Source organism: Ischnura elegans, assembly GCF_921293095.1.
Source record: "Ischnura elegans chromosome 13 unlocalized genomic scaffold, ioIscEleg1.1 SUPER_13_unloc_4, whole genome shotgun sequence".
Taxonomy (NCBI): domain Eukaryota; kingdom Metazoa; phylum Arthropoda; class Insecta; order Odonata; family Coenagrionidae; genus Ischnura; species Ischnura elegans.
Window position 1 is genome coordinate 9544192 of NW_025791660.1, and position 27528 is coordinate 9571719.

General features: G+C 36.0%; 1 protein-coding gene and 1 pseudogene across 1 annotated transcript in view; both read left to right on the forward strand.

Moving 5' to 3' along the window:
* Positions 1-140: 140 nt before the first annotated feature.
* LOC124173084 overlaps positions 141-27528 on the forward strand; it is a 111191-nt gene continuing 83803 nt past the window's right edge. Inside the window, exons 1-4 of the mRNA XM_046552597.1 lie at positions 141-728; positions 848-985; positions 3239-3406; positions 12559-12678. Of these exons, the coding sequence (XP_046408553.1) occupies positions 561-728; positions 848-985; positions 3239-3406; positions 12559-12678 (594 nt within the window). The 5' untranslated portion in view covers positions 141-560. The remainder of the gene's footprint in view (positions 729-847; positions 986-3238; positions 3407-12558; positions 12679-27528) is intronic.
* Positions 19098-25601, forward strand: LOC124173325 (annotated as a pseudogene).

Here is a 27528-nt window from a genome sequence, read left to right on the forward strand (position 1 = left end):
GACACAAAATTAACTTTGAAAGAAAGCCTTAGAAAACAACTTTTTCGTTTGAAATAAATAAGTGATGTTTTTGTGTGGAATATTTTATAAAGAAGATAGGAAAAATAACACTTTAAGTACCAAGAATATAAAAATACAAACCATATTCAATTTATTGGCATACTCCGTCTCATACTTAATATTCACTTCTGCCGGAACGCGCCTTTATTAGAGGCCTGCTATGTATATCTGTCTTTAGCGGTAGAAATGAAAACTAACACTCACCGAAAGCAAACTAATCTTTATTGCATGATCTTATATTGACATAGATTATTGCAGTGAAGTAAAAGGTCGACCATAATATCAATTTTGCTGTGTATTTTTTCGTTCAGGTGATTTTGAGTTATTTAAATATTAAAATTTAAACTTGTCTTTCACCGTAAGCATTCTAAATATAGGCTATATCATCGAATTGTACGTAGTTCCCGTGACGAATTTGAAGATCACATTCTGTCGTGTGTTGATACTTTCATCGACTATTTAACATATTTAAAGATTGAATGAGAGATTGAGGTTGAAACATGAATCGTACCGCTGGGATTCTCAGCACTTCATCAGAAAGGAATTCTGAGGGTACCTTGTGCAGACTATGCATGAAGAATAATGATTATTACTACAACATATTCACTTCCAACGTAGCTTGCAGAATTACTGTGAAGGATGCTATAAATGGTTTACTGGGTTTAGAAGTAAGTGGTTCGATGCCTACAACTTATTTATTTTTCTTTGTCATATTGCTTTAGTTATTCCATGTGATCAGCATCATTTCGCACTCCTCCAATGTATAGCGTGTTGATTTCTATCTTAGGTTGCTGTGGGAGATGGCCTGCCCACCACCCTGTGTCCACTATGCTTGAAAAAGCTCACGGAATTCAGTGTTTTCAAAATGACTTGTTTACAATCGGACGCAAAGCTGAGAAAACTTTTTGGGGTGAATTGCTTTAGGGTGAGTACTTTCGTTTATTCTCTTTTGAAGGCTGGTGCATGGCATGTTTCGGAAAATGTTAAGTGAGAGTCTTTGTTTTGTGTCGACAGCAGTGAGAAATCAAGTTGAATCATTAGTTGTGGATTAACTCAAAATTGTGATTTATTATTCACTTGATGCCACAACTTAGGAAATAGAATGATGTATGACTTTTTGAAGGTGGTAAATCCAACTTTATTTTAAAAAGTGCTTTGAGTAGAGATTAAAAATAAATAGATCATTATTTTTGTTAATTGATAATACTGGACTACTTTCAAGGCCGTCGTATATGGTTGACGGAGTAGTAAAACTAGCCCAGTGTCCCGCAAGCTTTGTTTCTCAATCTCCATGCAGAGTGATTTTTACCTTGCAGTTGGTGTTTTTGGTGATGATAAGTAAAGACGTTTTGTTGTCTGATTCAGCTATGTGCTCGTAAAATAATTATGGCTAACAAAGTGGGGCATTCAAATTCGTCAACTCATAAAAGGCTATGCACCCACAACACAATGAAACAATCCCTTTAAATAAATGTGCTCACTTGGGTAACCGAAGCATGTTAAAACCAAAAAAAAATTACATACTGGTTCCTGCTAATCGTAATTGTGAACTTAAATTCAGCTGAAAATTAGTGTCCAATCATAGGCTCAACTACACACACACAAAATGTGAATTCTTGAGTTTTTCTTTATTTTTGATAAAACATACGTGCTGACAGTGCAAAAACTTCTCTCGATTTTCACGGCTTGTTATGCGAAAAGATTAGAGGTGCAATGTATATAGATGTGGCCCAGTATTTGAAATTAAGTTTCAGCTTTGAACTTGATAGTTGCAAAAAAATGTCATTACTAACGTCTTAAACTATATACATAAATTTAAACACAGTGAGAAAATGGATGTGATGTATCTTTTGAGCAGCAATTTGTTTAGTTTGTTTGACAGTTACTTTGTTACAGGGTAATGTTTACATTTTTATTTTAGCAAAAATGTATGTTGATATGAGAACAATATATTTGCTAAAACAATCTATGTCACTTCAGCTATTACAAATAATTTCGTTTTTGCATAAAAATAAAGTTGCTTTTAATAATATATTAGTTAAAATTGCATTATGCGTTTGAAATTTTGGTGTTTAAAATCCCTAGGTTTTTTCTTTGAATACCAATTAAGATGATCACTGAATCTGATATTCTGCATATTTTTGGGGTTGTTGAGGAAAAATTTTTTGTGCTAAATTTACACTGGGTATTTTGATAATTGTGATAAATTTTGAGGTCTGCTTTTTATAACTTCAATATTTTATTCATATAAGTAATTTTGTTTGAAATTTAACTTCTTTAGTGATTCTCTGTGCACGGAATGGATTGGTGTTCCACTTTCTAAGTAAATTTTGTTTAATGAATTAGTTGTTTTAGAATTTTTTCTGATAAAATTTCAACTCAATACAGGTTTCTTTGGCAAAGAAATTTTTCACCTAAATCTAGAGCTGAAAAGGCATGTTAGCTGTATTTACTTTTTACCTTACTAAGCGATGAGATTTAAAAATATAAAAATCTCCTAAATTAGTAAGGTTTTGTCCACCAGATGATTGAAGTGGACTTGTCAGAATTCCCTAGATTCTCATTTGTCTTCTTCGCTATGCCATACACTACTCAGTGCATTGGCTGTTCAGGCATTGCTCTCTTGCCCGTTGAAATTGGTCCCATATATCTCTAATTGCTGTCTCTTCTATGATGTTTTGAGTCCTAGAACAAATTTTTCTCCTCTTTACCGCTTTTCTTAAGTCTCCCATCCAATATCAGGCTGATGATTTCATACCCTTCTGCCTAAGATAGTGGCCAAAATATGAGATATATCTCTTCTCTCCCTGGGTTGGTATTTGAGTACATAGAAACAGGAGTTCAATTACAATAGAAATGAATCAAAAACATATTCCACATCAAAGATTCACATTTAAAGACACATATGTTGAAAAAATTTGTGTATTTTCTTTCTTCCATGCCTCTTGTATGTTGTAATACGGCCACTATGTGAACTGATTATTCCAAGTATTTTCCTGCCTAATTTGGTTTCAGCAGCATAAAAAAGCTTTTGAGTTTTGGATTGAGAGAAACATGTCAAGCTTTACAAAAATGCTTGGATATCACATTGTAAATCCTATTTCATCATATTGGGAGTATGCTTCAATTGTTGACTATGAATTAAGTGAATTCCTTATCACTGTTAATCTCTCCACAGAGTATCCAAGGAGAGGATGCAGCTGATGACAAGTTGGGGACTCCTGTTGACACAAAAGACTTCATTCAAGATGAGATAGAAGGCACCTCACATCTCACTTGCTCAGCCCAAAGGACTGAAATATACATTCCTGTGGAAGACTCCCAACAACTCGGATCTAATATGTTGGTAAGTTTTATTCTCATCCGCAGTGAAACCTGAGTTTAATGACCCTAAGTTGTTGACATTTACTCGGGTGTTTTACATAAGTGGCTTTGTGCTGTGTATATGGATGCATTTCTACAGGAAGTCACCTTCGCTTGTGGGAATAGGGAGACCAGATGCCATGAGGTGAAAATGCAGGGCAGCTCCCTATTAAATAGGCAATAAGAGGAAAAGTAGGCCAATTGAAAAATAATGACAATTTTATGGTTTGTAACAATAAAATAAATTTGCAGTATGATATTATATATTTTTCTGTGTATCTATTTTTCTCGAGGTATTTATGTATTTGTATAAGCTAGTTAAGCTGTTAACACATTCATTACGGATGCGATTTTCAAGAAGGTCATCAGAATCGGTTGAAAAAATAAGAAAGACAAAGAGGGAATTTTCCACAACATACCTTCGGTTCAAACACTGCTATTTACATAAGGCGTGCACGGTTCGAAAAAGGGTTCCTTGCTGGAGGTCATACGCACAATCAAAAAACTTTGGAATGGATATTAGTTACTTACAGAGGTGGAGAATGGCCTCCTGGCCCTACTGGCAGAGCACTTGTATTGACTAGCTACATATATTGACTTGGACGGGACTACGTCAATTGACATGTTCCACACGGAATGTGCTAAAAATGAGATAAGAAGAAAGTAGGCAACTTGAAAAATAATGGCAATTTCACAAATTAGAACAGTATAAAATAATTAGACCTATGATTTTGTAATATTTTGTGGAAAAATTTTTCTCGAGCTATATTTGCATTTTTTACAGCTTGCTAGGTACCTGGTAACAGATTAACTATGCACAAAATCATGATTTTCAATAAGAAGGAAAATGTCTCAGTCGCAAAAAATCCACCCCGATACTAGACGAATATCCCAACTCTACCCAATGGCAGATGTTTTATGAATAAAAATGCCTGTTGGCTTGGCCAGACATCTGGTGAGAAAGGGTTAAAAGGAAAGGATGCATGGAGGATAAGGAAGACACTTAAAACGTAATTGCAAATTCATAATTTAGAGCAAAAGAAGTTAATTTGCACTGTGGTTTTGTTTTTGTTTGTGGATCTAACTTTTCAAGCAATTTTTGCATTTTTGACAGTGCTAAGTTTTTAACTTTTACTGAGGCCATGTTCCAATCCACCCTAAATGCACTTGCGCTCTACTCAGCACTTTTTGATGGTCACATTTGGGAAGTGATGTTGTCACCTATTGAGATTCCAGTCGACTACGATCCTGCTCTGAAGAGTGCATAATTGAAGAGCACGAGAGGGGGCAAGGATTCACCCTTACTTGCTCTTTAACACTTTGGCTACGACCGATAGAAGTAGAAATATCTGTTCATTATGTGAATTCAGACAGGATATGTTTTAAGGTGGTGAATTGGTTCTTTATATTGATCATAATGAATGGAGTGGTTATCAAATCCAAGTTAAACTAGAATACATGTGAATCTCTGTGTGTCCAGTGACAGGGAAAATTTTGATGGAATTGTGATTGAATTTTAAATGTCTGGAATTATGCATGAATTATTCTTGAAAATTTTCTCCACCATGACAGTTAAAATTGCTTTCAGGCATAATTTTTTAAGTTCAATGCCCATTTTCTGGTGTAAAAAGTGTTTGTCATAATCATGAGTGCAGTAAATGAGTGGAATTTTTACAGCTGCATCGGAACATCGAATGTCAGACAAGACTACAGCGTCGAAATTCCTAACACTCTTGTCTCAACTAAGATTCCAAAAAGTGGTGGAATAGGACAGGCGACATCAGTTATGATGTTGATGTAGCTTCTTGACTTGCATTGAATAAATTTAAATGATTAAATTAATTTTGATTATGAAGTGTGTGTTAACTGATCCATTCCTTTGCCTTATAAATTTCTTATCTATCACAGTAATCATGTAACATCAACGTGAAAGCTTTCCCTGGAAAAATCACAAATAACCGAAGAATTTTTCTGCTTTGGTTGGCAAGACACCCTAAATATTTCAACTTACTGCATGTAAAATGTTATGATGGGTAGATTTTCACAGTGATTAATATTTTAAATTTTAAGGACACATTTATTAAATTGTTTTCTTATTTAAAACCACTTCAATTTGTCTGAACATTATGCTTTATGAAATTTGTTGTCCAAAATTAATAAATTTATTGTGAAGTGTAATGGTTACAATTGCACCCACTCCTTATTGCCACTAGTGTATTTTATATGCTATCACTTCCACATTTACATTTAGTGCAGTAAAATTTTGCAATAATTAATTAACAACAACAGTAACATTCTCTTAAAGCCAATATTCACTAGTCAACTTTTTTTCAGTTTTGAAATCGCCACTGTACAGTGGTGGCACCACTTGCAGTCAGAGCAGGAAAGAGCAAAAGAGCCGATAAGAGTGTTAGAGCACAACAACATAGGGTGCCCCCTATGGATTGGAACACGGCCTGAGGCAATGTTTAGTTTGTTTCTCTCGGTGGTCCACTGGGTTGAAATTAGGGAAAATACCCTTTCTGCAGTTGTATTTTACCGTGGTAAGCTTAAGAAATATTAAGAAATTTTGTTGAGAGCTCTGAGTGGCTATTAACACATTTATATACTTAAAATAATGATCTTCAAAAAGGAGGACTCTTCACCATTCTTAAAAAATCTGCCCAGGCACCATATCTATAAAGGATGACATGTCTGGACCAACCCGGATGTATGGTTACCCTATATGAAGGCATCATCAGTACATTATTTCATTTCATTTATGTACGGGATAACCCATTAACTATATTCTTAAGTATAGAATCACAGTTGATAGACCATAGAAAAGACTAAACACATTTAATGAAACCACTCAATAATAAATTTAAAAATCAATGAAGAATTCCACATCAATGAACCAAATATATAGGCAGATACAATAATATTAATGTTAAGTTATGAAAATGTTCTCGTAGAATTTTTTAAATTGAGGTCATGTCCTAATTGACATGTCCAGCTTAATCGGAAAATCTGGTCACCCTGTGTGTGACCATCAGTTGCACAACATGAGGCAAAAAGTGTAACCGCCCTAATCTACATAGGCATGTATGTGGATCTTAGCTTTCTTATACCACCATTCTTGTGAGACAAATGCCACACATCCCATGGAAGAGTCTTATGGTGGACTATCTCAAATTCTCCTTTCTAGCCTATTGTCTTTGCTACAGCATAGCTGAATCTCAAGACTCTCTCTGCTACAGCTACAGCTCTTTTTCTTCAATCAATCTTCCTGCTTGACATCAACATAGGAAGTAGCCAGAACACTCGTGTAGCTTTGTTATAAGTAAGGGAAGCATAATTAAGATCCAAATTCAACTTTTTCATTTAGTAATTTAATCTACAAAAGATAGATAGATAAAGCATAAAAATAGTCTTTAATAGTATTTTAAACATGAGGAAGCACGTTTCCTTTATGTTGCGTGAGTGTGTGTGTCTCTGAACCAAAGAAACTGTTGCACCGTCCCATCAACTCTCACAAAGAGTTTCCTTTGCATTGTGTGAGTGCATGTGACTCTACCGAAGAAACCCTAGCAAAGCACCTTCATCCATCGCAAACACTTCCTCTGAGCTGAGTGCATGTAATGGGTTTCCGGTTTAGAGGCTCGTGTTGGTCATTACTATGAATTCTTCCGTTCCAGTAAACCAACACAGTATTTGTTTTGACCTGCAACTTGATCCTTAGGTTATGGCCCTAAGAGACTATTTTCATGTTTCAGGATTGAAGCTGTAGAGCTCGCTTTACCTTTTCAGTAGCACAATCTAATGAGTGTACGGAAGGTGCAGTCAAAATTGTGTCTTGTATAGGATGGAAATGCTAGAATACATGCGCGAATGCATGGCTGTGAGATGGAAAAATAGCTCTTGTTCTCATGCCGTTCATACATTTGTTCAGTTCCTCGCCATTTTAGAGATAAAAGCCATTCCAACCTGAGCAATTCCGTGCCGAGTGTAAAACAGCCTTATCAAAGATTTTGTAGTTTGCAATCTTGAATCACTTGGATTTTTCCGTCATTGTGCCATGTCAACTACATTGATACCCATAGATGTAAAACAGCCAACAAACAAATCAGTCAATGATCCAGAATGTGGAATTTTTACTGCTGGAATGGTGTATGCTTCTTTCCTGTCACTAAATTTCCTTAACATAAGGTTTTTTGTAACATATCTGTAGTTTTTTGTCAGGGATACCTGTAGTAGAATCAAATATTTGATGAAAAGAATTTTTTCTTCCATGGAATGTCCTGATTTCATATGAAGGAAAAATTACTAGAATTATTGTTTAGAAGTTGTGTAATTACTGACTTAAGGAGACAATGTCATCATAGACTGCTTGAAAATCTATTTATCCTGAAATGGATTTACAGATAATGAGGATTTTACTTAACTCCATTGCAAATAATGGGAAAACACTAATCTCTCTGCACCTTGTTGTGCTGTGGACATTTTTTAAACAAATAATAATGCACTACAAATGACAATATAAATTAAACTTCTATGGGATGAAATCGTGTCTCCTTTATGTTGTCCCTTGGACTATTATGCTGTTTTCACTCTCCATTAGTAGCATCCAAGCTGCATTCTCATTACTTGAGTAGGAATTAAAGTTCAAGGCAGATAACGTCACTGCCTTGATTCCAACATGCATCTCGTGTCTCCATGATAACATTGTAATTTGTTATGTTTATTATGTGATCAAGCATTATCACTCTGTATATATTTACATGCCATAAATCATTCAAGGGTAGCTTACTCCTTGACTATTTATAGGTAAAGAAAGTTAAAAATATTTAGATACATTATATATAATTTTAAATTGTGGTGAACTTTTCTTCCTAGGCTCACTGATACTTAAATTTTCCACCTAATTACGTACATTAACCCTTTCGCGCCGAATGCCTCACCTGTGCGGCGAGGATTTTCTTCCATATGCAACAAATGCCACACCAGTGCGTCCTGAATGTTCTTACCCTAACCAACAAATGCCATGCCTGTGCGGCTCCGGTCGAAAAAAGTGACCGTGACTGACACAATAGACCCACGGACGTGGTCGCCCCTCACGATCCGCCTTAGCGCGAGCCCAGTCCCATCTTCGGCCGCTCAGATCGACCCTTTCCTATCCTCCTCACGCGGTCAACTACTGTCATTTGCAGTGTGTTTTCAAAAAAATATTTGTTGCTTAGTTTTGAAATTCAATGCTAGATGCATTCATCTTTTTTTGCTGACCACATGGAAATTTCAAACAAAATTCTTACGTTAATATCAACGGAGTTATAGACCAACTAGTTACTATACTAAATCCGTCTTTATCAACGTTAGAAGTTTGTTGTAAATTTCTGCACGCTCAGTATAACAACACAAAATTCATTTTGAATGTAAAAAATCGATGCAAACAAAAGTATTTGCATATATTTTGCATTAACATTTTAGCCAGTTGACCGCGAACTCGTGCTAGGAAGGGGCTTTTAATCCTTCTAGGGTCTGGGACAGAGGCCGAGGAAAGGGATCGGCACCCCACTGAGTTGGGTCCAAAAATGGTTAGGGAGGGAACCACTGCCTTCAGTTGACGCGAAAACGCTTCGTACAAGGGAGTAAAGAAAACTTTCAAGAGGCTCGTATTGAGGAAGAATTTCCCTGAACCAAGGTCCGGCGCGAAAGGGTTAAATGGTTACGTGTGCCTAACAAAGTCCTTGCTGTATGTACTTATTATTGATGCCTACCTTGTACTTGCAACTTCCTTCATGGTATTAGCCTTTGGTAAATGGTAGTTACTATTTTTAGTTATTACATTGCAATCATTACGTTTTGATGGTATGATGACATTTTGTGTGTGGGGAAACAAAGCTGTCCATGTTAACAATGCAAGAAACTTACGAATGCCTTATTAGAATCCAGATGTCGTTGCTTCACGCAAAGTGTGTGACAAGGTTTTTTAAAATTTGCTACTTGGGTCAGTGATGGTAGACAAACACAAGTTTCATGAGATATTGATCAATGAATAGACAATTCATCTAAAATTTTGTACAGGGTGATAAAATCCATATCATTCAAAACATGTCATTGCTAACTATTGTTATCCTAAAAACCCTATTTCATATTTCGGGAAGAAACTAATAGCTCTGCACTTATCACCCCTTCATTCAGAAAGGCATATCCAGCATTAATTTATCCATAATTTGAAAAAAAGTTGAAATATATTTTGAAATTCATGTAGAGATTGAAATTAACTCTATCAATAGGCATTAATTAGTTTTTGGTCTTTCACATAACTTAATTTGATGCTTATTTCATTCTATGGAAACTTTAAATAATTATACATTTCATCATGCAATTATTGTGGGACTTTATGTTAACCTATTGGTTATTAATGTCTGACTCAAATTCAATATCACCTTGATCCATAAAAAGGCCAGTTTACTGGAAAAATAAAGCATCAAATTAATTTTGGATGGTACCTAGTGTGAGATTCATGTGCCAATGCTGGTCGTTGTTGTTATCAACATGGAGAATAAGGTCTGAACTTGGCTAAATAATCATAAACATTGGGGTGTGTTTTTTCCATTTCAATTAATAGGAGATGTGCAGTATGCTTTTGTTTTGCTCAGTGTTTTAGACATACCAGTGTAAAGGAACTGAACGGTATAGACTGAATAGATGGGTCTCCTCAGTGGTGATCTGCAGTTGATCTCTATAGTCTAGAACTGGAAATTTTCACTGCTTTTGAATATCATGTTGCTTAAACTTCCACTGCATTAAAAGTTGTAACCAGAATTTTTCAAAATGTTTTTTTTAATGGGATTGCTGTTTGCTATTAGGGTCATCCGTTAATTACTAAGCATTTTACTAGTCATTCTTCTTTGAACACATAATGTATCTTTTTTCTCAGATTATATTCCAAAATTATTGTCCATTACACGGATAAGATTGAGGTTAGTAATTTAATTTTTGGAAATATTATTTGATGCTTTCCCAGCAGATAATGTGGGCAAATTCTTCTCAGGACTCCATGCAGGATAACTTATCCATGTTAGTCTATGTTTCAAGCTACAACATGGGGCTCTATCACAGGGATAAATGTTTCTTTTATTTGTTTGTGATAAAACAATATTCAGCAGCCCTCAGGATGAGCCCCGACTTGGAGCCTGAAATGTTGGCCAGCATGGATAAAATGACCTGGTGGGAATCCCAAAAGTAGTTGACTCAACTCAATTTCTGTCTGCTTTGCCCCTCAGTTGATGTTATTCGGAGCAGTAGAAGAACAAATAATAAAGTAATAAGTAAAGTAATAGAGATATATGAATCAATCAATGAATTCAAAGGTGACCTGACTCAGTATTTAAAAAGGAATGCTTCCTACTGCATTGGAGAATTCATGCAGCCATTATTACGTTTGTAACATGCATACAGCCTGCTACCGCATCCACAGCAGTGACTCAACACCTATGACCGATGCAATTGCTGAAAGTACCTCAGAGAATTTTCTTTTACCAGAGCCACTCAAGCCGGTTGCACGCATGCACCAATGTAATTGGCCACTTACGTTATCCCCTTCATTATAACTATTTACCTTCAAATAAAAAAGTGGACTTAGATGTGACTGCATTGCAACTAAGGTATACAAAGATGTCAGAACATTTCTTTTTTAACAGAGATAACAGAACTATTAACGCTTTGCTCTTGCCCAACATGTGGCATTATGAGATAACTCTTTTAGGCTTGCCTCAGTCACATGACCGAGCGGTAAGTTGACCATACATATCTGTCATTTCATAACAAGGCCTCAGTCCTACCTACTTGATTGGTGGGGGTGATTCCTTTGCCATGCTCTCTGAAATGGCTTACATGATGGTGCAGAGCCGATTTTACGCTCTGGTTGCATAATGGGACCTAACTATAAAACTAAGGAATGATGTCTGATAACTTTCGGGTGTATTGTCAGGGCAATGACTCAAGTTAAATAAACAATTGTTATTGTCAGCCAGGTTGTGTCGGTTCATTATTAATCGCCAAAAGTACTTTTATATACAGCCAAAATTAGAGCCATAATGTCTATAATAACTTCAAAAGTGGTCTGTACACGTTAGTGATAGGTACAAGGCAACTATCATCATTGACGTAGGAACTTATGTTGCATAATCAAGGTTTGTCATTTTTCAAGGTTTTTCCCTTATACCTTCTGTAGTTCAGTAAATTACTTGTCTAATAGTATTGTGAAAATATGTTTTCTAAGATTTAAAGTAAGGGAAACACTGGTTATTTAAAAGCATGCCTAGTCCTAAACATGTAAATATTGTTATATATTAGCATAAGCAAGGAGCATGCATGCCACTATGTTTGAATTATTTTATTTCAACCAATTATTTTATTTATTTCACTTGATGGATATGATGTGGTTATATTAATACTATTCTGCTGCGTTGCTGTACATTTTAAAATGATTTATGTGAGCTTTTCTCCCTTTTTATACAGTATAAAGTAGATTCTCAAATTGAAATGATTAGTAGATGACAATTCGCTGCCATGTTTTTTAGGGTGTGAGGCATGCAAGCTTTAGGAGCTGTTTAGTTAAAAAAAGAGCATAAGTAGGTTCGACTATGCACATGTAGGCCATGATCAGTTTATGCTGGGGCTGATGATGTTCCAAGAGTCAGGTGGCCCTTAATGTTGATGAAACAAATGGCCCTTTCTCTAAATAAATGTGAACAAAGGATGATGATAGCTCATCTTTATTGATTGATGGAATTCAGGACTTTGAAGTCCTCTCCTACAATCAAGTTACAGACACGCAAATATTCCAACGCCTGGATGGGGGAATGCCACCCATTTGGCATTCGAACATGTAACCTCTGAGTTGAAAGGTGAAGAATTTACCCACTTCTACTGTGGCTAGCACACTGAGAAATATTCCTCACCAAGGTGTGCAGAGTAAAATGGTCATGTCTGCCATTTCATTTCAGGTTTTCACTCAAATCTTGTGCAAACATGATTTCAGCCAGCTTGAGTGGTCTCTGGTGAAAGAGGAGGTTTTATTGTTATTATATATAATTATTCACATTTTTATTTTGCCCCCATTGATTGGCACCCAGCATTGTCTTCTAGGTAACTGTGAAAGATGATAACAAAGACCCTCTCAGTGAAGGTAATTATCCTGAGATGTACACACCGGATCCAGATGGAATTTCAAGTAATGCATTGGACCCATTGGCAACTGATGACTTGGTAAGTTTACGTTTGCTCTGTTAAGCATAGTTTTTTTACTACACAAATTTAGTCCTCCATGGAATAATCCAATATCATTTACCATACTAACAATACCTTTTCCCTTCCTTTGTCAAATCTGAATAAGTAAATGTTACATGTGTCATAAGTCTTTATTAGAACTTTCACTGTTACTCATCATGTTAATTAAAGAAAAACATCTCCGCTATGTTTACGTGCTAATTTTTGTCTACAATCAACGTCTCCTGATCTATTTTGGTTGCTTTTTCAAGGAAGATTAAGGGAATCACAGTTGCCTTAGTTTTGGCCCATAGGCCCAAAAGCTTTTTTTTAAGTAACAAAGAGATGTGTCATTCTTGACGAAATCATGCAAAATGGATGGGTCATTGCACTGAACAGAATGGGGGTATACAGCTGCTCTGATCACACACCTTTGCTGACTGAGCAAATGATACCATCTTTGGAGAGGGTATTGGATGTTGGCAAACCAGTTTGTTTGTTGACGGGCATCAATTATTTTCTGTGAGCTGATTTTGATGGAGCATGTCATGTCCTTATGATGGTCATAGCATGTCAACTTTCATTGAAATGAAATGTAATGATTATCTTTAATAAATGAAATCAACATATTTGTACGGACATGTAGACAAAAATTCTTCGTTGCCGATGAACGATGTCTTGAGACCATCATATCTCAAAATATTGCTGATAAATTTGTTCCTCATTCTTTGGAAGGTTTTCGTAAGGCTAATTGGAAAGGCAGAGTAACTTAATGGACCTTTTTTTGTTGATCAATGAATTTATCCTTCCTTCCTCTCTGAAGTCAGAATAGCAATTCAGGGAATTTTTCATTTGTGCATACATTTGATGTTTTGGTTGTGATCTTTTGCTTCTCGTACAAATTGGTGAAAACCCATATCAATGAAGTGTTAATTCTGTTTCTATCAGAGTGGCATGGCAACATGTGGGTCCCCTTGTGAAAAAGCAGATCAGATCAGTGATGATGGAGGAGGATATGTGCACAATGATAGCACTGATGGGGCCACAGATGACCTTGTGGCCCAAGCCTCTGCTCAGGTAATCATCATCATAATAATAATATTTAAATTGGTCCAGTGATTTGTTTGGATAAATATAGGAGATGTCACTGAGTAAGACACAAAATCAGTACAAACTAAAAAAGAAACAAAACGTATGCGAAGAAATTCATCATAATTATAAATATAATTTTTTGCACAAAAATTTTCAGCATACATGAACACACAAGTATGAGGTATTTCGTGCAGTCAATTTTTGAAGTAGAGTGAGTCATGATGTTCAAGTAGACATTTTAACAATGAGCTGCAGTATCCTTGTATGAATTTTGAAGAATTTTTTATAATTGGTTCTAGGGCCCCAGATGACGATACTAAACATCAGATTCAGGTAGAATTCACCATAATAAATTGACAATAATACATCAATAACTAATTTCTCTGAAAGAATAAAAAAACAAGTTGATGTAATTTTTGTGTATAGCTTCTGAATTTATTGCTCCAAGGAGACTTGATTATTATGTTTTACTCCCAGATAAGGAGAACTGAGATTTTGTGGATTTTGCATCAACTTTTACAGAGATCAGTTTGTGTAAAGCTGTTTGCATACACCGTTGAGTCACATGAATTTTTAAACCTTAAAATTTTGTTAAATTATTAAGATTATTGCCTTAAAAAGTAATATTTTCATGCTTAATGTAATACACATTTAATACAGTTACTACCCACGATGCACCCCTAAAAAAGCACCAAAAAACAAAATGTTATAATTATAGTATGTTTACTTTTTGTACGTAAAGAGGGGTTTTATATCCTCCCTAATTTAGGTTAGAAAGGCAGTGGAATGAGTAAAACTATCGGTTATTGTTTGCATGCAACGAATGCTCCTCTATACTCCTTATATATTTATTGCCTGGCTTACTATAGAATAAAAAAACTGAGCTATACTGAGATATGGAATTACAACCCCTTGAATCAGCGTAGTAACCTTAGTAAACAAAGAAATGGTAGGGTAAATGTCAAAAAAGCAGGGACTATGATTATCATCTGCAAAATGCTGAAGAATTTGAAAGGGCTACCATGGGAAGCCATGGTTGGTAGTAAGTCCAGGCATTGCAGTAGGATTGGGTAACAACATGATGCATTTTAGTCAATTGAGTAACTACATCTCATTCTTGTCTCAGCAAAGCATGCTTTGTATTTTTTTGTACTCTTGTGTGTGATTTTCCTGAAATTGAATGTTACATCTATATTTTTAAAGACTATAGAGAATTTTGAGTGGTAAAAATATATTGTAGATAAAATCCATAGAATACAAACACTTTTTGCTTGCATAGAATATTTGTCAAAGGAAACAGTAATGAGGGCAACAATATCTTGAAGCAATACAAATTACACCTTAATCTCAGTCACGTTGAGGCGTTAGACAAATATTCATTCACACAGTAGAATTGATCTTTTAACTGTGGCTAATCCTGCATTTTCTTGGTAACATGAGAGTTTTTTTTCTTTTTCGAGTACTATGATAGATTAATGTACTATCATTTGCAAAAGTCTTGCAACAAATCGAGCGGCGCCACTTTCGCTCCATTGTCGATTTCTGGCCACCATTAAGTTTGAATGATCACTATCTAGGTATGAATCTTCATGGTAGCTCGGGAACGACTCACGAACGGGTCATCGTGACACGGGAGTGAGACGTAGGAAATCATTACGATGTTCAGTTGAGTCAACGAGCGTAGATGTTGTTAAGTCGTCGCGGCGTTTGAGATTATTTTTGTTCCCGTAGTTGACTGGAGTAGATAATTGAAAATATTTACCCCTTAAAAGAGTGGGTACCTATGACGCCTGGCTTCCAATGGTAAACCCCATAAGGCCGGCTGGGGGCACGATTTCACCATTAGGAACACGGAAATCAACTCGCTTGTAACCCTTTCTTTAGGGATTCAACGTCGTTCAGGAGACTTTATATTAAGTTGTTGAAATATTTGTTCGATATAGAAGAATTAATATATAAAAAAAAATTAACTGGCAATTTTCCGGAAAAAACACGACTCTGTCGTCTCCACCATATTTAATTGATTGGCATTAAATAGTTCTTTACGTAGGTTGAAGCTGATAAAGATAGCTCCATAAGCTTTCTTCTTCATTAATTATCAATTTGTTAATTGGATAAATATATTTACACCGATGGAAATGTTTCTTCGGAAAAAATGGAATTTTGATTGCCAAAAAAAATCGCTAGGCCTCATCGTTGCTAGCAGAATGTGTCTCTATTTTTACTGTTTACATATCTAGGAGAGGCTTAAAATTTTTACGATAGCACTACTATATTTAGTGATCATGTCGCATTAATCTTCTTTTTGTTATAATAAATTAGTTATTGTTTCGATTTTAATATTTCGGCTATTATTATATTACTAAGGACAACCAACTTAAAGAGTGACTTAATAGTACGACTTTTCCCTATCCATGAATGCCTCCATTGGTAAGGTTTCCAATAACAACAACGGACAGAGATTAAATTGAAAGTCAATTTAAACCAATATTCGCCCTTTTTTAGGGAGGGAAATACTTTGCGCATCTATTAGGGAGGTAAAATACTTTGCGCATAATTTAGCCGCTCCCTCAGCTCTTAACGCTGAATCGGGTGCTCCCGGGCCGTAGTTTTGGTCAGCTAATAGGTCCTGCACCTCGTCTTGTCCTACATCTTTATCGCAACTTCACCAGCCAGGGACGAGGAAGTAGGTTACCTGGAGTAAAACTTGCAGGCCGTAAGTGATTCTCAAGTACTTCCAAAATAGTGTAAATAGGGCCAATTTGTAGCACTATCATATAAATGTTGATGCCACAATTTGCTTGAAGAAAGTACGCACTAGAGAAATAGTTGATAAATACCTCAAGATAAGCCTTTCCTATATTTAAAAATAAGCGCCGTGGTGCGTGCACGATTAAGGATTACCATTACATAGGTTATTCCTAGGATTGTACTTAGTAGATCAGCTAGTCTCACATTCTGTCCCTTTCCAACAAAATTACTGTATTAAAAAAACACTGATTGTAGAATACTGAAGCCTAAAGTTTAAAAGTAAAATTCTTCACTTAATTTATATCTTTTTCTATCTCTAAGAAAAGTTTCCGTCACTGCTCATTTACGAAACGAAAAAGGGTAAAATTGTTCTGAAGAACTTTACTGGAGAAATTAACTTGGTAGGAAATGGCGACAAGTTGATGACAAATAGGCAGCATACTACATAGACGGACAGCATAATCGCTGCAAAATATCATTCATAATTTTCTTTTTAATCAGATAAAATTGATCTATTTAAGAAATTACGTATATGGAACCTTAGATTATTACGATAGTTCTCATTCCAAAGGTTAATAATGTTTTGCAGTTACGGACCTGTAAAGGAAACCATATAGCACTAGGAATTACATTCACCAGTGATTCTGATTAGAGTTCCTTCAAGAAAACGCAATTGATTCGTCCTACCGCGCTAACTACGCATGATTCCCGTCGCACGGTCATTTAAATTAGAAATTGTTGCAAAAAATGCTCCAATTCAACAGCTGGTACCCTCTTAACATAAATTTCAAAAATAAAAAAACTTCAAAATAAAATACGGCTGTGCGGAGGATAAAAAATTTTCGGCCACAGGAAGGACTTCAACGCAGGCCCCTCCTATCACCAGCCCGAATGTTTATCCACTGAGCTATTTCTAGCTCAAGGTCATCGAGCGGTAATTTTGATTATTTCATCTTATTGTAACACTGAGCTCCTTCATGTGCTTCTCCTACGGCTTCTCACTTGAACGAATTTGATCAAAATAATCACTTCCTCGGTATATTAGTCTTTTATTCGTTTATATGATTATAACTTGAGCACGGAGGCTTTCGCGTACTCTATGTTTCGGCTGGTTAGTATATACAATAGGAATATTATGATGTTGTCGCCTGCGACTTCGGTATGGTATCGTCTTTTTAAGTTATTATTATTTGTTATTATGTTTCAAACTCGGTATTTGTATTTCTAATGAAGCAAGCGTATACATTCATTACAAACAGAAATTCTGTTAGGATTTGCTTACGTCCTTCTTACTCGACTTGAAAGGTTTTATGAAATGAGCTGCAGTTCCACTGATGCCTTAAACATAAAACCGCCCACAAACACATTTCCTAATACAATGTAACCTACTCAATGCAAGTAGATAATTCAATTAATAATGCTAAGTAAGTATCTTACATTATCCCGAATTCATCAGTGTATATGTAAATGATTGCATCTAAATAAGATAACTTAATCATCAACGACATAGCAGCTTAGAGTTATTATTCGCATTCACACTAATTCAGCAGTAGAACATTTTATCAAACAATACCTGTTGAAATCCGGCAATCATTAAAAATGGGACTTTTACCTGGAATTAAGTTTTCCTCGTCATAGTTTGAATAAGTGGAAAGGAATACATCTTTACCGATTGACGGACGTCGGAGAACTCTGTTATTACTTACGCAACGATTAATGCCGATCAGCTTAACTAATTCATATTTTACGTGTTTGCTCAGATATTTATATGATGAAACACTGGGAATTTCAAAGCTGCCTCGCATCATATGTCGTAGATATTGTATTAAAACATCAACCGGAGTCGATAGATGTAAACAAAAGTCTGCCATGTTCACAGTGAACGACTCGTGATTTCCAGCTCTCTGAAAAGAGCTGAGATCACTCAAAAAGAGCCAAGCTACCAACTTTTTAAATCTCTCCGAGGAATTACCTTCGATCTTTCCTACTGCATTAAATGCTACAATGTGTTTGGGGGAATATCATGAACATTAATTTCACTTAAATGGAAGCGGTCAAATCCCGAGACTGAAAAGGATGACAAAATACCTCACCCACCCAATGACCCTTTCTCCATGCATTGAACCATGAAGACTAGTATTGGATTGTTGCATACACCCGAAAACCATACAATTTCCGGGCACAATCTTTGTGGAGCGAAAGTGGCGCCGCTCGATTTGTTGCAAGACTTTTGCAAATGATAGTACAATTTATTGTATGTAAATGTATAACACAAGCGGTTAAGATGTGAATATTACAGAAGTGTATGTTTTGAGGTGGTGTGTAGATATTTATCAATGCTATAAATAGGAATCATTATTTTTTTGTGAACTCTCAAAGCTTTTTCTATATTTCTGTATCTCTGTCCTTGATGATGCTGATTTTGGACTCATACGCAGGCACAGGCCTCAAACTCTACCCAAGGCGAAGAGGTGGATGGTGAAGGCACCAGAGCCGTTGTGATAGACCTTGACACTCTGCTGGTTTTGGCCAAGAACGAACTATCTCCCAAGGAGACTGATGCCTTTGAGGTATGCATGAAATACACATTCAATAAAATTAATGGATGAAAGTGATGTCTGGTAGAAATCCTCAATTTCAAATACTGTGAACTTGGGTACTTGAGCCAAGATTTTGAAACCTTTATCATTATTTTCAAAAATTGGCACAATGTATTGTAACCAATGCTGCTTGCCATGCTTCATGGGTAACTTTAAATCAGCATATACAAGGTAAGGAGAGCTGATTCAATATCCTGTGTGATTATTTGTGCTAAGAGGAATAAGGTCAACCCATGACGCCTTGCATTAAATATTCTCTCAGCCCATGGTGAATGAAGACGCAGCAGGAGCCAGCCAAGGAGGTCATCTCCATCCATAACAGAGAGCCGATAAGTAAAACTGTTATCCCACATGACTCCCCCTCTTTAGTTAAGAAGATTCACGACGAAATACCATATATAATTAAGAATGGAAGAACAAACTCTGAAGAAGACCTGTTGCCGAGCAACATTTTACCTTACATTTTGTTTATTCTTTTGGCCCACCCTTTTTCCCTGGAAAGAAGTATATATTTTAGTATTTAGGACAGTGTATTATTGGAGAGTGTTTACGATTAGTGTTGGTGTTGTCACTTCATTTGGTTTTGTATTCACGCAAGAGATTCCCAAGAATTTAATATTTTTGTTTCATTTTTTTATTATCCTAAAGTTGTCATTTGTAAATCTGAAATCTGCTTACTTTTAGCCTACTGTTACGGAGAATGGGGAACTGATTCAAAATCGAACAATGGCCATGGAGTCTATGAAGGAGGCTGTGGGTGAGTGCTCCTCAGTGCTTAGAAAATAACTCTTCAGAGAAAAGATTTTTAACTAATTCTGACTAGGCGAATGTCCAAAAGCTGTGTCTCAGAATTCAATAAGATTTTGAATTTGATTTTTTCTTACATTCTTAATGTACTCTTATATTAGAAAAGCTTGTTTTTTTGTCAATATTCCCATTAAGTTTACTGAAAATTTTATTTTAACATGTGGCCTGTCTCCGGGTTCTCGGCATGACAACTGGGCTCTTTAACCACTGGACTAATGCTCACTCTTCGGAGAGTGGCTCTTATACATGAATACATTTAACCAGTAAAGGTTTAACTGCATTTCAGCCTGCACTGCACCCCAAAACCCTCGCGAAGGTTCCTTCATAGTTAAGCGAGTGATTGTTTCAACGTGAGCAGCCTTAGCGAGGTCCCACAACCCTCGCGAAGGTTTCTACACTGTTGATCGTGTGTTAGTGAAGGGTTTCTGGTTGAGAGGCTGGGGTTGGTCGCTGCGAATTTTCCCGTTCCAGCATACCACACAGTGTTTTGTTTATACCTGTGACGAGGTCCCTTGTTACGGCCATTGGAGTGTTTCTTTCCCCATTTGACCTTGAGGCCGTAGAGCTCAACTTTTTATCTATGCATTTCAGTTTAAACTATTTGGTTATATAACCCCATATGCGGGCTGATTCAAGGACAGCTCCCAATGGACTATGTATAAAACAAGAAAATTTGATTGAATTCTGAACCGGGTTTTTGGATATTTCCCATGTGAAGGACGTAGCATCTGTGTATGTCATCCATCTAAAAATTCTTTAGTTCATGATGTATAGTTCTGCTTGAGAATATAATCAGGTCAGCATGTGTATAGTAAAATGTTTTCATGCTTCAATAACATTAAACAATATATGCTGTAATGTGCATTCATATGGGAATTCCAGTGTACTTCACCTAACAGTTTTGTCTTTAATACTGGGTAATAGAAAAAAATCCCAATAAATCACTTGTGAAGAATAATAAGAATAAGATTCCGTTTATTCACCATGTCAATTGTGGCGTCCATACACAAAATTAACGTGGAACTTGTTGAAATGAGCTCATGTGGATTTTTTCAGTTTTGAAATGATGGTAAAATTTTGCTTCGAAAGACACCCCAACCAATTCACTGTTTTGTGCTATTGGCAACTGTGCTTTAATAGGCTTAACAGTTAATCATGGAAAAAGTGAGATAAGGAAATAACTGATTTGGCCGAAAATAGGCTAAACTCAATTTCAATACCTTGTGTGCAGCAGTTATAGTTCTGCAGAGTAATGACAGTGGGTGCCCAGGCCATGCTTACTTATTCTCGTAAGCTAAGATTTCAAGCTTATAGCTTCATCCAAATTGTTAAAGGTGGTAAAGCAAAGTTCAAGGCATCACTCTCTTTGAGGATGGATATGAGAAGTTTGAATTAATTGCATGTTAATTTAACTTATAACTGTTGAGTTTATTTTTTATTATGATGTTCTAGTGGTATTTTCTACATTTCTTCACATTTTAGTTACTTTGAGTTTTGTGAAAATTCACTTAGGACTTATTCCAAATTCAAATATTATTGTGATGATAGCTTCTAAAAATAGATAAATTATTAAAAAATTTTAGGGAAGAGTGAGGAACTTGGAAAATGGATACATGTGAACAACTTGGATAACAGGTAGCTTTGCCAATGTTCTGCTTTTTCATGTGAAGTATCTCTATCCACAAAGTGAGAAAATGAAATAGATATTCTTAAAGACTTACTCAAGAATCATAAATCATGCTTCATGGTGATTACTTGCTAGAATTAATCCATGGAGAATTCAACCCTGAATACAGGGTCAGCCACTGAAACCAGACGATTGTAGATGGTCGTAAGATGGAGTTGGGGAGTAGTGTGGGGGGAGGCTACTGATATGTTACAAAATGTGCTGTCTCCATTTCAGTGCATCTTTGCATGCAAAGCCTTTTATCGAAATGTTGGATTCATTGTGCAAACATGACACTTTTTATCATTTTAACATTCTGTGTAACTGGTCTGTTCTGATGGCTTTTGAAACCAATCCGTTCTGAACCATCCAGACTCTCAAACTGAGACTGGCAGAAAGAGATATCAGCAGAACTGTGAGAGCACATTCAAAGAGAGTGTTAGAACCCTATCCACTCTTCTCATATGGGTCCATTCGCTGAAGCCATAATATAAAATTTCGGAACCAGATACGATTCCCTCCGCTCCTTTGGATCCGATATATCTGATTAAGGGCAATAGCAGCAGATATTTGGATATGATGCATCCCATCTGACCATCCCTATACATTATATAATGGCATAAGGTATGAGATAATTAATTCCTCCCTTCCTTTATACTTGAAATAATTTTTTTAAAGAAAGCAAGGTGTTGTGGTTATGAAAGTTTAGTTAGAAATGGAGAATAGTGCCCTTAACCTTTTCCCTACCGTACACGTATATATACGTGTGGACGTTTCCTGACCCGGGAGACCACGGACGTATATATACGTGTGAGAGCTTCCCGGTCAAGAAAACGAAACCCGTATATATACGTTTTCTAGCGCTCCCCCTTTCAGGACGGTCGTGGGTTTAGGTCGCCTTTGTCTCGGGACCCAACGCTTCGGGGTTTAGGATTAACCCTCGGAATCCGGGAGCAGGTACCCGGACCCTTCGTCTTTTTTCATCCCTCTCAGCGGTAAGGGACAGCGGTCATTCAGTTGTTTATACAGTCAATTTTAGAAATAAATATTTGTTCATTTCTCAAGGAATATACACTAAGAATTGAATTATTCGTCTTTTGAGCAGCGTTTACAATTTTTAAATGAAATTCTACGACAAATATTAACTTATATCTCGAGTTATGTATAAACATAAACATGGAAATTGTTGCCGCATTAAATGCGTTAATAATGGCCTTAGAACTTCGTTTAAAATTTGACAATGCTCAGATAAAAATGAGGAATTCAATTCAAAGTCTGTAATTTACGTGCAAGGAACAATTATCCATTTGCTAAATACATATAAGCAATACATAAGTTGACAGCGAACCAATGCCGCAGGTATGGTCGTAAACCCGGAAAGGAGGGAGCACAACTACTCTCGGAGTCCGAGATAATGCGGAGTCTCACCGTGGAGGGGTCGAAAAAGGTTCAACGAGACCCTTCTTAACGAATGCCCTCCAAAAATGCTCCGTACCACGAGAAAGAAGAGTCTCTTGGGGCTCGGTACAGCAGTCAAGCTAAGACGAAAACTCCGCGGTCTCGAAAGGGTTAAGAGAATGTGATCTTCAATAACTGCTTTTGTTTCTCATACAAATATTTCTTTTTTTAATATATGTAGACCTTGAAGGTAAGTTCTTATAATATGCCATATTATTGGCCCTCCATCTTCCTCTCTATGATTTATTAAGCTGGCAATGATGTTTTTGTGAGCTTTAGTTACCTTCTAGCCCCCAAAGTTATTGTCTATTTTTATTGTATATTGCATATTTTTAGTCTTGCATTGCTAGAAAGTATTTGCATTTAATACTGTTGGAAATTGTTTCAATTCAACATTATGTGTATGCATGTCATTTGTAAATTCCGTTTATGTTTACTTCTGTGCATGAAAAAAGTACATTGAGGTGTTTTCTGGAGTGGATACTTGAGGTTTTTATGCAAATACTTAGCTCAATTTCTCTGAGGAACAGTGCCGCTCAATATGTGAAGAAATGTATGGAAACCACCTTTACTGACATCTTGTTAGGTGTATAGCATCAAAACGAAGGATCGGTTTAAGTAGCTTCCTTGATATCTGTCTAATGGCTCCTATAAAATAGTTCAACAAATCATAGATTTCATCCCTGAATTTACTTATTTTTAATGTGAATTTCTTTTCTAGAGTCCCCAGTTCCTGAAAGAGCCTCAGCCTTGTTTGCAGGGAATAAAAATGTGAGGGAAGTGAGGATAAGCTTAATTGTAGATCGGAAATCATGCACAGGTAGTCCACACACAGCAAAGAAGCCTTATTCATGCGGTGAATGTGATAAGTCTTTCTCTCGAAAGAGCTCCCCCGTCCGTCACATTCGGACTCATACGAAGGAGAAACCGTATCCATGCAATGAATGTGATAAGTCTTTCTCTGATAAGAGCAACCTTGTTAGTCACATTCGGACGCATGCAAAAGAGAAACCTTATTCTTGCAATGAATGTGATAAGTCTTTCTCTGAAAACAGCCACCTTGTCCGTCACATTCGAACTCATACGAAGAAGAAACCTTATTCTTGCAATGAATGCGATAAGTCTTTCTCTGAAAAGAGTCACCTTATAGTTCACATTCGGAGTCATACGAAGGAGAAACCTTATTCTTGCAATGAATGCGATAAGTCTTTCTCTGTTAGGAGCAGCCTTGTATGTCACATGCGGACTCATACGAAGGAGAAACCTTATTCTTGCTGTGAATGTGATAAGTCTTTCACTCAAAGTAGCACCCTTGTCCGTCACATTCGGACTCATACGAAGGAGAAACCTTATTCTTGCAATGAATGTGATAAGTCTTTCTCTAGAAAGAGCACCCTTGTCCGTCACATTCGGACTCATACGAAGGAGAAACCATATTCTTGCAATGAATGTGATAAGTCTTTCTCTCATAAGGAAAGCCTTGTCCGTCACATTCGGACTCATACGAAGGAGAAACTCTATTCTTGCTATGAATGTGATAAGTCTTTCCCTAAAAAGAGCAACCTTGTTAGTCACATTCGGACGCATACGAAGGAGAAACCATTTTCTTGCAATGAATGTGATAAGTCTTTCTCTGAAAACAGCCACCTTGTCCGTCACATTCGGACTCATACAAAGGAGAAACCTTATTCTTGCTGTGAATGTGATAAGTCTTTCGCTCAAAGTAGCCACCTTGTCCGTCACATTCGGGCTCATGCGAAGGAGAAACCTTAATCTTGCAATAAATGCGTTAAATCATTCTCTCGTAAGAGTTACCTTGTCTGTCACATGCGGACTCACATAAAGGAGAAACCATATCCATGCAATGAATGTGATTAGTTTTTTTCCGAAAGAAGCAGCTTTATCTGCCACATGTGGATTCATACTTATGAGAAACCTTATTCGTGCAATGAATGTGAAAAGTCTTACACTACCAAATAAAACCTTGTCTTACAGATGCGGGTACACCGGAAAGAATCCTTATTCTCGCAATGATTGTGAAAATACTTTCTCCTGATAGATACAACTTTTCTTTCATTGGTGTTCCAATAAATTGGTCCAATTAATTTGTATTCATTAGCAATAAAGGTAAAGAATTCTTAATATTATGAGTTTTGCTTGTAGTAAATGAAAAAGTCTCCCATAATGTTGAAAATGATAATAAAATATTCAGTTAGGTCTGTGATCTTATTTCATATATTTTAAGTATATTTATTTTGCTACATTTCCAAGGACTTAAGAAATTATTCCCATATATTTAACTGCTATTTTTCTTACTGGTAGAAAATTATTTATATTTAAAAGTAAGACAAGCATTTCAACACTTTCAATAAAAACTTGAGGCACTTTGTCTCAAGAATAATTTTCAAAATATTGTCTATAATCATTGTGTGATTAATCGATGCTTAATTGTCTCATCAATGTTAGTTGTTATAGTTCTTCTATGTAATTTATATTTAAATATAATGTGAATAACAATATACGATTGATAAAGAGGGTGCTTAATTGAGTGACTGGTCTGTTTTAATTGTTGATGTACCCACATGCTTTTCACTTACTACATCAGTATTGGGTTGTAGTCTGAATGGCTGCACCACAATCACCATCCAATTATTTGTTCAAATGACAATAATATGTCCTCTTGAAACCATTGCTAGCCATGGTTAATGCTAAAATGATATATGCACGGAATGTTTTTCTCAGGTGAATGGCCATATATTTCCTGGTAACTGTCCCGTTTATAGGCACGAAACAAATAACTTCCAAGATGTGTACAAATAAATTTTTTAGATAATGTTTAGGTATTACACTCGTGGTTTTGCGTGTTGAGATATATCAGTTGAGATGATTATATCATGGAGAAAATATTTATCGTAACAATTGGACAAAATGCATATTTTTATCGCAGGGAATGAAAAGCACGGTTTCTAAGTCCGCAAAGGCATTGCTATCATAATGATTTTTTGGAAACGAAGTTTGCATGCGCTACATTGTGATACTGTTTTACGTTCAAGTGGTTGTCTGTATTCACCGCTTTTCAAATATCTTACCGTCAGCGTCAAAATGATGTGCCGCTGTAATTTGCAAATTTATATCTAGATCTTGGTGAATGCCATAATAATGAATAAAAGGACATTTTTAAGGAAATTTTATTATAAATCCTTATTTCTTTGTTATGAAAATTTCAAAATTGGACACACGCGAGTGCGAGTTTTGTTGTAAAATAACGAAAATGTTTCGTTCACACTATCGAGTCCTATATTACTAGTTAGCATTTTGTTGTAATATTTGATGTATGAGTTCCCAGGATCTAAATGCAGAGAAAATTAAATAATACTTAATGTTTTCCTTTAAAATACAAGTTATATTTCTAAATATATGAACAAGTATAAAATATCAAAATTCAATAATCTGAAACGGTTGAAAATTTTAAAATTTCAAAAATGCATGGTTTTTTGGCAAAATATCAGTAGTTATTAACCCATTACGCCGAGTAAATAAATACCAAAAATATACAATTTTCTCTCTTCATTTTACTTAATGATATTCTAAAAAATTTAAATTGAAAATATGGGCCTTCAAAATAAAATTCCTTGTGGTAAAAAATAATTGTTGAGATTTCACAACTTTCACGGAATTTGCTATTCATAGGCTGTTGTGCCCCCGCATTACCATGTATGTCGTTTTTATTTTCGGATATAAGGCTACGCCATTCTTTGCCAAGTATATGGCTTATATCGTAATATTTGATAATTAATATTCATATATATTGTAATGGTTCAACGTCGGTTGCCCGGATGAAAAGCGCGAAAACCACCCACAAATGATAAACCTCCTTAAGTTGTCAGTCAGGACGATTTATCGAAAGATTTAATTAAGCATTGCAATAAATGCGGGGGATTCCCGTTCGCAGCTTGTTTCGTGATGAAGAGATCCAAATTGTAGTAAGGCGCGTGACGACTCGGCGGCAGGTGAAGGTAGATAAATAGGTTTCGTAGGAATACCCAAAGAAATGCAAGGACCTTTTCATTCAGCATTCGCACAAATATATTCAAAAATAAGAAACATCTTACATGAAATTTTTAACCTGATAGGTGAACATGATTGGGTTAGTGATGAATGGATGAAATAATAAATGATTTATGCAATGGGCATTTGAAACTACCATGAAACAATAAAAAAATATCTAACAAAAGCCAAAATGTATGCCGTTAAGCGGACTTATTTCAATTATTAGACTTCGTTACACTTTTTATGTCTGGGAAGTAATCAAGTCTGTCCCAATTACACATTTAAGTTCCGTTGCTGACAAAGTCTGAGCATAATGAGAAAAATCACTGAGGCGTCGATGAATTGCACAAGGTGCCTTAACAGTGGCGTATTGCTGCATACGGGGACAAGTAATTGGACACAGGGGTGGTATCACCGGGGTATGGG